The 13257-nt window shown below is 37.2% G+C and overlaps 1 protein-coding gene across 7 annotated transcripts in view; it reads left to right on the top strand.

Moving 5' to 3' along the window:
* Positions 1-13257, top strand: part of LOC311207660 (dystonin-like) — a 265958-nt gene that overhangs the window by 162860 nt on the left and 89841 nt on the right. For all 7 annotated transcript variants that reach the window (XM_084283802.1, XM_084283805.1, XM_084283804.1 and 4 more), the window contains 10 exons: positions 558-710; positions 1138-1371; positions 1633-1914; positions 3735-4280; positions 5752-5928; positions 8597-8720; positions 10321-10529; positions 10790-11107; positions 11247-11413; positions 12208-12364. In XM_084283802.1, the coding sequence (XP_084139928.1) occupies positions 558-710; positions 1138-1371; positions 1633-1914; positions 3735-4280; positions 5752-5928; positions 8597-8720; positions 10321-10529; positions 10790-11107; positions 11247-11413; positions 12208-12364 (2367 nt within the window). The remainder of the gene's footprint in view (positions 1-557; positions 711-1137; positions 1372-1632; positions 1915-3734; positions 4281-5751; positions 5929-8596; positions 8721-10320; positions 10530-10789; positions 11108-11246; positions 11414-12207; positions 12365-13257) is intronic.

Here is a 13257-nt window from a genome sequence, read left to right on the forward strand (position 1 = left end):
CTAAGAACGTTTGTTTCCATCATACTTTTCCAAAGAAATGTAGAATAGAGGAGAAACGTACATACTTTTGTAGGATGTAGTAACAGTAATGTTTCTTGCATGTTTTGTTCTTTTCTATTGCTTAAGAAGTCAGCATTTTCTATTCAGGTAACATATTATGCATACAAGAGCTAACTCACAATCACAACTAACCTCTGTTTTGATATCCTTTTTGCAGAATTAATAGTGGTTATCACAGGTCTCAAGCGGTTAAGAGACTGGATTTTCACTCCTGTCGTTCGGAGATTTCATCTTTCCCATATGTGCATGGCCAGACTCCTATTGGGCAATTCCATCAAACATGGTCTCTCTTACTTACAACATATTTGAGGTTTATCCATACCTTCTATATGTTCATCTTGCTCTTTGTACCACTGCTATCATGTTTACAGCATACTTTTAAAAAAATTGCTTTGCAATATTGGTGTTCAAAGGTTAATTCGTCTTAGAGTATCTGTTAGTTCTTATAGTGGGGAAGTTTTTGTTTTATCGTTCAATTCTATTTGGCTCTAATATAGGATGTGGCTGAACGACAGCAGGAATGCAAAGAGAAACTGCAGGAAATATGTGATTTGCTTAGACAGACTGAAAATCGACTCATTGGACAGCAAGAGTCTCTTGTTATTGGAGACAGCAAGGCTGAGCTAGAACAATACCAGACCAGACAAGAGGTACGTACAATTCTAGTTTCATAAAGTAAAAAAGGCGAAGTGCAGAGGAGAGTGACTAGACTACCTTGTTGAATAAAGACTGGAGTGCTTTTACCTGCTTAAAAATTTGAAGAATTTTTTCACAAGGCGTTGGTTACAATTTTTTTTTTTTATTATTATTTTTTTCTAGTGATACTTGCACTTTCCTTGATGTCTTTATGTAACAGAGTCCTTACAGTTTGTTTGCTTTCCTGCTGAGACCTTGCCTTTTAGCATCATCTTCTGCACATTTTTTACCGTGCATATGGGAAGAAATAATTGAGCTGCTGAAAGAAAAAAAAAGTGCTTGCTCCCAGAGCAGAGGAAGTTATAATAAGGTTAATCAGAAAGACCTGGTGAATAATGTGCTTACTTCTATTTGCAATCTTTTGTTTTTTTTTTTCAAAAGGAGATACAAAAAGACATGAGAGCAAGTGCCCAGACATTGGCAGAGATTGTGAAAAATACTGAAACCTTCTTGAAAGAAAATGGAGAGAAATTGTCACAAGAAGACAAGACTATTCTTGAACAGAAACTGAATGAAGCTAAGACAAAGTGTTTGCTCCTTAGCCAGAAGGCAGAAGAGTCCAAAAAAGAACTGGATAAGGCTATGACAACAGCAATTAAACAGGAAACAGAAAAGGTTCTTAGGCAACCATTTCATACTTTTATTCAAACTTTTTATATGTTTTACGGGATTAGTCTTGCAATTTGTTATTGGCATACTGAGGACAGATTAAGTATTTAATTTGGGTGACTAATAAACTGCTTTCTGTTTTCTTTATAAAATAAACAGCAATATATATGCCACTTTTTAAGGTTAATGTATTTTAAATTGACTGTTTGCATATGATACTACGTAGTGCCTTATGAAGATTTCTGAACTAAAATAATTTCATTGTAGGTCGCAGCCATAGAACAACTGGAAGAAAGTAAAAATACAATAGAAAATCTCTTGGATTGGTTATCAAATGTGGATAAAGAAGCAGAGCATGGTAGGAAGTTTAAGCAGGCGATAGAACAGAATGGAACGCACTTTGAAGAGGGAGATATGAAGGCTTTGGAAGGAGAAGAGGATGATGTCAATGGTAATCTGTTGGAAATAGAGCAAGACATTGAAAGTCAAGTGGATGGACTAGTAAAAAGCACAGAAGATAATCTGAACCAGCAGTATCAGAAAGTCAAGGTACTGTTACCTTATTTACATTTATGTGCTAAACATGTCAGTCTTCATTCAACTTGAGTGAATTCAATCACATCCTTTCTGAAACAGATTTTGGAAAGGGCACTAGGAAGTTAGTGATGTGCAGTGATAGGAATTTTGGTAGTTAGAATGTATTGCAAATTTGTCAATTCTTCAATCTTACTGTGGTTGATTACTGCAAAATAAGAAAGAGCATATTTTCAAAGGCAAATTCTGAGAATTCTGATGGTGAGTCTATTATTTTTAAGTTTTATAGTGAGGAATTAATGCAGTGCAGTCACGTTTTGATCACTTCTACAGGTAGTAAAATGCAAGAAGCAGCACCATAAATTCATATTCTTTACGAGATTTTTTTCAAAAATCTTTCTAGTAGCCAAATTTAATCCCCTGCAGTTCCCTGTGAATACTGATTACAAATAGCTATAGATAATAGTTCGCTGAAATTGTACTCTTCACTTCTTATCCCTTTCACACATTGGAAAGCACTATTTAAGGGCTTCAGAGGAATGAGTTACATAAAACCACAGTGCAGCATTTTAAAAACAGATTTTCCAGGTAAGTTAATTGGAGGCATTTAAAATAATTGAGCTCAATTTTATGGCCTTTGTTTACTTACAGTTGAGCAACTGAAAACTTTCGTATATGGTTTGATGGGAGTACAGCTGAAACTGGTAATGCTGATAGCTGATACTATTTTGGATTTCCTTTCTTATTAAAAAAATGAAGGAAATGAAATAACTTGGTTTTGATTTCATAATGAATTTACTTTCACTTTTTTTCACAATTCTCTTCTTTATGTGATGCCAATAGGATAATTATCCGGTATAGATATAGAAGAAAAGCATACCAGTCTATTTTATGTAACCATTTTACATGGGAATTGAGGACCTTCAAGAATGGCAATTTTTTTTTTTTGAAAGACATAATCTAAAATATAGATTTGATTTAGTATACAGTTCTATTGTATGTGTTTTACTATTTTCTGATGGTATTGAAACAGTTTACATGCACAAAATATGGCTTGATCTTTAATGTCAAAAGCCCCTGTTTTAAGGATATGTTAGATAAGAATCACTGCTCTTGAAATTGAAAAACAAAACAAAAAATCTTTGGATGTGTTTGTTCAATCAGATTATAAGCATGTTTGTTCACTAAGAAAATAAGAAGGAAATATCTTAATTCTTATTAAAGTTTGATGCTTTCACTCCTTTTGGCCTCTTGGTTTGAAATGCTAGCTACAGTATAAGTTACAGAAAGTAGAACATTTCTGATTTTGGAAGTTGCCTACCTTCAGATTGTTACTTAACTAAATTTTATTTTGAGACAGAGAACCAGAAAAAAAATGATTACATTAAGCACACCACCCTAAGTATTAAGTAAGAAGCAAATAAATTCTATTAGGAAAAAACAAAACAAAACTAAAAAGATCGATAACGTGTAGTTTAACTACACAGAGTTGTCTTTTAGAGGTATAGGAGGAAGTGTTTGTGTAGTTATATATCCAGTGGTATTTACTCCATTTGGTCATGGACTGTAAATCTGGTTAAGTTTACCATCAAATATTTCTTAAAATTTTGAAACAGCAAAGAAATATGCTGACCAGGAGTCAAGCTTTCCCCTAAATTAGTCAGAAAATGTTTTAAATAAATAACAGGAAAATTTTAAAAGCTCTTCATCATTTTGATGGACTTTTTTTTACTTGTCATTTCTAAGCAGAATTCAGCAGAGATTTCAAGACAGTACTTGTCTAATGGAATCATCTGAGAAGATGCTGGTCATAATTATTTTATTTTTTCTTGCAGGCTCAACATGAGAAAATTATTTCACAGCAGCAGGCTGTCATAATAGCAACTCAATCTGCTCAGGCACTACTTGAGAAGCAAGGCCACTACCTTTCCCCTGAAGAAAAAGAGAAGATGCAAAGGAACATGAAAGAGCTGAAGGCTCAGTATGAGACTGCCTTAGCTGAATCTGAACGGAAAATGAAGATGACTCATTCTCTGAGGGAAGAACTGGAGAAGTTTGATACAGACTATAGTGAATTTGAAACCTGGCTGCAGCAGGCAGAACAAGAACTGGACAATTTGGAGGCTGGTGCTTCTGACTTCAGTGGTATTATGGTCAAATTGAAAAGGCAGAAGAGTTTTTCAGAAGATGTTATATCTCACAAAGGTGATTTACGGTATATTACAATTTCTGGACAAAGAGTTCTGGACGCAGCAAGGTCATGTAGCAAAAGAGATGGTGTCAAGGTTGACAAAGATGGCATCGATACTTCGGCTACTTATGCTGAAGTGCAAAATAAACTGGATAGTGCTTCAGATCGTTTTAAATCTCTCTATACTAAGGTAAGTTTTATTTATACCAAATAGGAAAGACTGCTATGATTTTGTAAATTAGTATAAAGAGGGGTTAATTGGTGAAGCAAATTACTGTGGGAAGTTGTAAATTCTTTGTTTGTTAAGTTTAGATAACAGAACAAGAAGCTTTACTAGAATATCTGCATTAGTTGAGTCCCAGAATATCTAAGGTCTGAATGGTTGACATTTTCTACTTTGTGTTTAGTTTGAGTGTGAATGTAAAGATTTAATTGAAAAAAATTCAAAGAACTTACTTTTATCCATATAAAAATTCTATCCCATCAGCTTTATTTGTGATCTCACTTTGGTCAACTTGTCAGAATCTACCGTTTACATATATACATTTAGCACAGATCTAATAGAAGTACCTTAAATATCTGACTCTAACTATGAAGAGAAAAACCAGCACAAAGTAGACTTGTCTTACTAAATCAAGAACTGGAAGAGCAGACTTTTTAAAAGTGAGATCTTCCAGGTTGTAGATGGGCTTGCAGGAACTTTTTTGTCTTTTGTAAAGGCTTGTTGTCTGTAATAAAATATTTAATGTATTATATATATACTTACAATGCATATATATCATGTATTTAATAGTGACATATATATTTATGCATTTGTGCGCACACACGAGTTTATAGATTTGTATATTGAAAGAATCTAATCAGTTACTTGGCTGTGTAACTGAGTTGCATTCTATATTTGCCCACCAGGTGGAGCTGAAGTACCAAATGTAAATATTAAAATATAGTGGATCTAAGGTTCAAAATATAAATATTTAAAGAGACTTTATAAATATTATTTAACACAGTTGTTTATAAATATTAGGACTGTGTACAGTCAGATTGTCTAACCGTCTCTGAAAAGACTGAAACAGAGTTTCACTGATCTCTTTATGTGATGATTCACTGTGTACATTTTGGGAGAGTACTAACATATAGATCTAATAGGAACTTGGTTAGATGACATCCTTAAGTTACCAAAACAAAGCATATGTGCCTTATGGAGCAATATGGCTTTGGATTTGTTAGGCAGATAAGATATTTATGGAAACAATTATCTGTTCTTTATATTTTAAAGAATATGCACATACCTTCTGTTTTTTGGAAATTTTCTAGCTTCTACTGGCTAGATTTTTGGTGTCAGAGTGCTGATAATGAATATTTAGGTTGGTGGATCAAAAAGTCTTCCTAAAGTTTTTCCTGTTCTGGTACAATGGGTTAAATTCTGGTTTGCTGACTGTATTGTTGAACTGATCATAAATCATGCTTGAGAAGAACTAGGAAGAACTGTCTAGCCTGCCCAACTGTCTCACCTGAGTTTAAAAATCAATTAGTCAGTGGAACGACGACAGGAAAAATACATTCAGTATTTCAGGAAATGAAAATAAGACAGTGAGATTGTTATGAAACACAACACACAGTTTAATGTATTTCCTTTTTTTTTTTGTTTTCTACTCTTTTAGTGTAGCATCCTTGGAAATAACCTTAAAGACCTGGCAGATAAATACCAGCATTATGAAGATGCCTCATCTGGACTTTTGTCAGGTCTTCAGGCCTCTGAAATAGCTGTTAACAAACAACTGTCAGAGCCAATTGCAGTGGATCCCAAAAATCTCCAAAGACAACTGGAAGAAACAAAGGTAAAAAGCTTTAAAAAGCTTTAAAAAGCAGAAGTTCTTCTGTCCTAAAAGGAACTGCTTTCTGTCAGAAAAACTGGATAATCTAATATAATCCAAGTGGCTGCAGGCCAAATTCTTGCCTTGCAAGTCTGCATGCAACTTTTATAGTTCTCAAATTCAGCTGCCTAGTGTGTTATCTGAAAAGAACTAGAGTGAAAATAAAATGGGGGACCAAGATGCCATCAGCAGCGATGAAAACTAGATGTGTTTCATGTCACTTAGCAAATAGTAGGTGAAATCTGGAAAATTTTTGAACTAACAAAGGATTAAGTGATTCCAGTTTGTTGTCACAGTAGGGCTTGTGACCAGGTTCCTGATGGAGACGACCATATGTTGTTTTTTGTCTGTGACTCTTACTTTTTTCTATTCACATTTTTGTTTTACTGCATTATCTCCAGTAAGGGATCATACTGGATCAGCAGTACACAGTTTTTCTAGTCTGTTTACTTTCTCCAGTTGTAACGAATACTACAGGCCCCACTAAAAGCAGATATAAAATAATTTGCACTGCATAGAAAAAGAGGTGTTTGTTGGTTTTTTGTTTTTCCACTGAGGAAGTAACTCACAACTTTATGTCAATCCTAGTATAGGCAAGACAGGATGGTGATGGAGCTTGTGAAGGTAAACCACTAGTTAGGCTCATAAACAGTAGGCTTACAGGAGGCTTTAGGAACCCAAATATAAAGTGGCTTGTTTAAAGTTTCATACGGTCTGTTATCTTAGAACTGACTCTTGTATTTTCATAAACACATTCTTTTATCTACTATAATTAAAATGCAAATTCTTTATTTCTCAGTAAGCAAGGTTACTGTTCAGACATCTCATCGCTGTTTGAGCGGTGCTATGTGGAGTTTCTATGCAGGTCTGGTATGTTTGCTGTTGACAAACAGTAATCAATATCTCTTGGAAAGTGGATGCTTTAACTACTTCCCTTAGAACAGTCTGAAAGTCATACATTTACTACATGGTATCTTTCAAATCTGCCACAGGAATTATAAAAAGTATAATAATTATGTAAGATTTAAGAAAATTAGCTGTTCTTTCATAAATAAAAGTGTAAATTTTGGACGCCAAAACATTGGAACAATTGAGGTGCATTTGTGCTTCCAAGCACTAGAAAGGTAGAAATAACACCAATTACAATTTGAAGCCCCATTTAAACTTCTGTTTCTTATGCCAAAACGAATTATGTCCTGTATAATGCCAATTTTCATGCAAGTAGTATAAAAGGAGTGAGTATTAGGGCTCTTTTATGAAATGCCTACGTGGATTACTTGCCACACAAAAGAGCACTCAATGAATATGAGCAGGGAAGAAGGGAGAGACTACAAAGATGCAAGGATTCAAAAGATTCAAAGGAAGAGAAAAAACAGGAGCCTGAAGAAAGAAAGACAATTAATGAAAGCAAAACAAAGAGAATTTCTGAAGAAGTCAGGTGTTGCAAGTTAAAGCTGTCCCTTCTAGCCAACACATGCAGCTGATAATCCAGCTAGACACAGGCCTTGGCAGTATGGTGGAGTCTAATCTTTTTATGGGGATTAACTGTTCTTCAGAATAATCTTCAGTGCCTCTGGCATAAGTTTGCTTGCTTTCTGCCAGCATTGCAAAGTTTTTGGTATGTCTTCTTTATTTTTTTTCTCTTTTCTCTTTCTTTTGTACAAGTACAGTATATTTCACTGGTGTAAGGAAGAGTTCTCTCCAGGTCTGTCTGAATTTTATTTTGTCAACAGGGTAGCAAGATATGATATGTTCTAGCATAATGTTGTGCTCTGGCTACCAGTGCTGAATGCACTGACATGACTTCTTTGTCCTGGCATGGCAGATGGGACTGAATTGTATGTCCATAGCATTAGTGTGTATCAGAAAAAAATGAGAGGGCCCTTCAGTTTGGACTTCTGCAAAGTTCAAGCAAATCAAGACAAAGATATGTCATATGCACTAGCACAGAGACCTGAAGTAGTTTAGAGACTGTTCACCCTAAAGTGGTTTTATACACTGGAAAGAGAAAGCCACTTTCAGAAGTTGATTCAGTCTCTGCTGATTCTGGAACAAGTCATAGCTGGGGTAGTCTCTAAAACTGTGGTCCTTGGTTAGAGGGAGAAACCTAGGAAAAAATCCGTGTTGCTGGCTCCAGGAGGTTTTAAAAACTATAAAAATGATGACATTGTTTCAAGGTATTCATGTTGGTGCTACAATATCAGCCTGAGCCTTTGTTGATACAACTGATGGTTAGTGTGTAACTGCTGCTGTCTATATGTTTTTTCCTCTGTTCTCTGATGCTGAATTGAAAAATATTTTAATTTTTTTCTTTTGGATAACACTTGAGTCAGTACAAATGGTCTTTAAAAAACAATTAACCAAAAGACACATTTTGAAGTTACATGTAAGACAGCCAGTTGAGTCAGAGACGTACTATAGGACAGAAGATAATAAAGATGGCAAATAAACTAAAACAAGGGCCAGAAGGCCAAGACTAGTCAAAGCCAGTGGTGAAGATTTGTGGAGAGGCCACAAATTAAGTTAGTTTATTCCCAGCACTAAGTTTAGGTTGTGTGGCATATTTCTGGCATTACATGTGTACCTTTTAGCTATACTGAACTGTGTAATTGACAATTGTGGAATTTTACAGGTTCTTCAAGGACAAGTGTCTAACCACCAAATTGCTGTAGAAAAACTGAAAAAAGCTGCTGAAGTGCTTTTGGATACAAGAGGAGAGTTGACACCAGACAAAGATGAGATTCAGAAAACACTGGGTAAAATGCTTGCTTTTCTTAATACCCATTTTTATCACTTGTGGCATGCAGATAGCAGAAGAGACAAAATACAGAGTTTCCACATCTCTGTGTCACTGCTCACGTCTGTGTTTTGTTGAGATATAAGCTGTTACAACACGGTAAATTCTTTGTTGTGCTGTCTTCTGTGTTTGATCATGTGCTTTTCACTTAAAACCTGTCATTTTATTTTTAACTTGTTTTTTTCAGAGGGAGGGATTATGTTTAATTCCCGTGTTACAGATGAGCGTGTCAGAGTTAGGGATTTAAGAGTTAGGGATCATAAGTTTACTATTGGGAAAGGACACGTTCTGGTTCAAGGAATGTGACTCCAGCTATCTGTTTCCAACCAATTATTTGAAGTTTGCTTAGCTGAACTTAATTTCTTCTGATTTCAAGTAACTTTCCATGGCAGGTTGTCCTTGGCCAGCTTCATGATGCCCCCACAGCCTCTCTGTTATTCTCCTTCCTCAACACGATGGGGAAGATTATTATGGAAAAGCTCGTGGGTTGAGATAAAGAGAAGGAGATCACTTGCTTACCAATTACTGTCACAGGCAAAATACACTCAGTTTGGGGAAAAGTGGATTAAATTTATTGCCAAACAGGCAATAGATTTTGATAATGAGAGACAAAGTGAAAAAACTTGAACACCTTCCCACCACCCACCTTGTCTCCAGTCTCAGTTTCACCCCTTCATTTCCAATTCCTCCATCCTGACACCAAGCCATGTGGTGGGATAGGGAATGGGAGGTCAGTCTGTACACTTCCATCTCTGCTGCTCTGTTCTCCCATTTTTCCCCTGCTCCAACCTCTCCACAGACTCTAGTCCTTCAGGATAAGCCTGCTCCAGTGTGGAGCCTGCTCAGCTGTGTCCTGTGGCAGGTCCATTGTGGGGTTGGCTGGAACTGGCTGTATCCAGCTTGGGCCAGTCCCCCAGAACCTTGCTGCTACCCAGCCTTGCCACCCACACTGAATACTCTTTCCTGTCAGTTGTGCGAATTAGTACAGCATGGCATTCAGCACAGTTTGAAGCTTGAATACTGGGTGTGTATATCACATTCCTATCTCTTACTGGAATCCCATAAGTAACTTTCAGCAACAACATAAAACAACTTGCATCTTTGCACTTGGTGATGAAACTCCATAGGAGGAATGTGGAACTTATAACTTTCAGAGGGTTATCCCAAAAGTGTTGATGAACCATCTAGAAAGCCATTCAGCTCTAACAATAACATAAGAGACAGAGCTGTAGAGTAGCTCTCTTAATACCCTGCTATTTTATTTCTTGGGAACAGTCAACAGCTGCCAGAAGCTAGAGCTGCATGGGAACCAACTTCTAAAGATTTGGGAGCACAGCTGTAAGCTGCTCCCTCATTTCACTTGTCGTATGGGCTTCTTGGCTTTGTCTGATTCCATTCTTTTGTTGTGTTGTATGTTTTTACTGAATACAGCTGATGCTTTTGCTTACTTCTGATACAGGCAATTTTTGACTCACACTTAACCTGGTGACAAATAATAAAGTGAGTTAAAAGTTTAGTTTGGCTAAAGGAAACTTTGAAATGTATTTTCTCTTTATCAGATGATATTGTGGAGAGATATGACAATTTATCAAAGTCTGTGAATGAAAGGAATGAGAAGCTCCAAATAACTCTGACACGATCCCTAAGTGTGCAGGATGGTTTGGATGAAATGCTGGATTGGATGGAAGGCGTTGAAAAGAGCCTTGAAGAAAAAGATCAAGTGCCTTTGAATTCTGCTGCTATTCAGGATATCATTAGTAAAAGCATTGTAAGTATCACACTCTGAAAGAAATATTTGTTTGAAGCTAAGGTTTCAGAAAGAATTAAAATCTTACTTTAATGGGCTCAGAATACTTAGTAAGGAAGACTGTTACATGAACTGAAACCTCATCAGGATTTCTGTAGCTGAAATAGATCTACACTGATGGTCTTGCTGTACTAATTTATTGTATTACTTCACATGGTGGACCAGCTCCACTTCTTAAATTTTAATTATAAGCAATACAGAGTGGCTTTTGCTCGTTTCAGATGCTAGAACAAGACATTGCAGGTCGCCAAAGCAGTATAAACACGATGAATGAGAAAGTGAAGAAGTTCATGGAAACAGCAGATCCATCCACTGCATCCTCACTGCAAGCTAAAATGAGTGAACTTGCAGGACGGTTTTCTGCAGCAAGTAAGAAGCATAAAGAAAAGCTGATGAAAATGGAGGAGTTGAAGACTAAAGTGGAGTTATTTGAAGGTCTGACAGAAAAACTCCAGTCGTTCCTAGATGAGAAAAACCAGGCTCTCAGTGAGACCGAGGCTCCAAGAAAGGATGTTAGTGAAGTATCTCAGTATATGCAGGTACTGTACCAGTCCATTTGTATACAACGTGTGTATCTAAGTGATTGAGCTATAAATAAGACATACTTGTTTCACAGCTTCAGTTGGATTGCCGAGTCTAATATAAAGAATATAATTCTGTTTTAATTCTGTCTTGCAGGAGGCTAGTGTAGAATTGGCACAGCATAAGAAAGATCTGGAAGTTTTGCAGCAGCTTCTTGAAGAACTTTCATTCCACGCTCTTCCTGGGGATAAAGCACTGGTAGTAGAAAAAGTAAATGCTTTGTCAAAAAAATTCAGAGAGGTAGAGGAGACCGTAAAAGAAAAGTAAGTCAAACAATTACTGAAGTGTTTCCACCTCCTAGGCTAATAATACTGTGTGAATGTTGTGACGACTGCTATCCACTTGTGTGCTACCTCAAGAGAGTACAGCTAACTTCAGAGTAGAGAGGCTTTTTCATTTAAAAACAAACAAACAAACAAACAAAAAACAACAACAAAAAACAAACAAACAAACAAAACAAACAAACAAACAAAAACAACAACAACAAAACCACAACTGTTTGGAAATACATCTGTAGCTGGTCTATCTGCCTGTTTTGCTTTCATCACTTAAGCATTCTTTGTATTTAGTTTGCTAATTGTTCTAGTCATGCAATTCCTTGAGTTAGGGTTGATCTGATGGTATTTGAAATACTGTCTTTGCTTTTATTGCACAGGACTGAGTAGACTTAGTTCACCAGCCCTACTGACATATCACTTTAGGTTCAATTCATGTTCAGTTAGAAGACAAGCAAGTTACAAGTGCTCTAACAAGAGTTTGTCTCTCCATGGTACCACTGTAACTTTATCATCTCCAGTTAGATGGATAAGCACAGGACAGCTTCATTTTCTACCTACTTTGTAATCATCTATGCATCTTCCATCAAAATGCCCCAAAGACGGATGTTTTCTGTTCATACAGAAAACTCACAAATCTGTGTCTGTAGTCTTTGAAACCAGCGTTGAGGCTGTTTTTGAATTCAGGAATGGCATTATTGGGTTGATAACATCTATTGGTTTAATTGTCAGAAGGAATATGGACATCCAGTCCTGAACTTCTTTTCTTTTCAATTATCTAGAGAAGAGGACGTATCATCTTGTCAGAAAGAGATGGATGCTTTTGAGCTACTTGTGGAATCTTTAAAGAAATGGATAAAAGAGACGACAGAACGTATTCCAGCAGCACAACCCTCTCTGAATACAGAGGAGTTAAAGAAGCCTTTGGAAGATACCTTGGTAAGATACTGGGATACAAGCAGCTAAACTCAGCTAAAGGAAATAGGGCATTTGTTAGTGACATAAAAGAACAAACATAAGGCATAGGCAGCCACAGTGATGGGGACTAAGGAGCTTGCAGTCTGCATTTACGTTCCCATTTCCTTGGCATGTTTGGATATATGTGGTGGATTAACTTTAGCTGGCTGCCAAGCACCCACCCAGCCACTCTCTCACTCCCTCTCCTCAGCAGGACAGGGGGAGAAAATACAGGTCTTGGGCTGAGAGAAGGGCAGGGAGATTGCTCACCATTTAGTGTCATGGGCAAAACAGGCTTAACTTGGGAAAGATTAAAAGATTGCTAATCAAAAGCAGTGTAGGATACTGAGAAACAAACAAAAAAATAAATTAAAACACTGTCCTTCCACTCCTCCTTTCTTCCCAGGCTCAACTTCAGTCTTTGACGTAAGACTGTTCTCACTCCCCTGCCCCAAGCGGCACAGGGGTATGGGGAGTGGTGGTTCTTCATAACACTTTGTCTCTGCCACTTCTTCCTCCTCATACTCTTCCTGGCTCCAGAGTGGGGTCCTTCCCATGGCAGTTCCTGCCTGGAAACCTGCTCCTGTGTGGTCTCCTCTCCACAGGCCCCAGCTCCTGCATGGCTCTCCCTGGTCTGCAGCGTCCTTCAGGGCACATCCACCTGTTGTGGCATGGGCTGTACTCTGGATATCTGCACAACAGTTTTTGCCCTTTCTTAAGTATGTTATAACTGAGGTGCCATCAGCATCGCGGATGGGCTCAGTTGAGGCCATTTTGGAGCTGGCTGGAACTGGCTGTGTCTGACATGGGGCAGCCCCTGCTCTGTTCTCCCAGAAACCACCCCTGCAGCTCCCAGCCTACCAAAACTGCCACAT

The sequence above is a fragment of the Netta rufina genome (assembly GCF_964035555.1).
Source record: "Netta rufina genome assembly, chromosome: 3".
Lineage (NCBI taxonomy): Eukaryota > Metazoa > Chordata > Aves > Anseriformes > Anatidae > Netta > Netta rufina.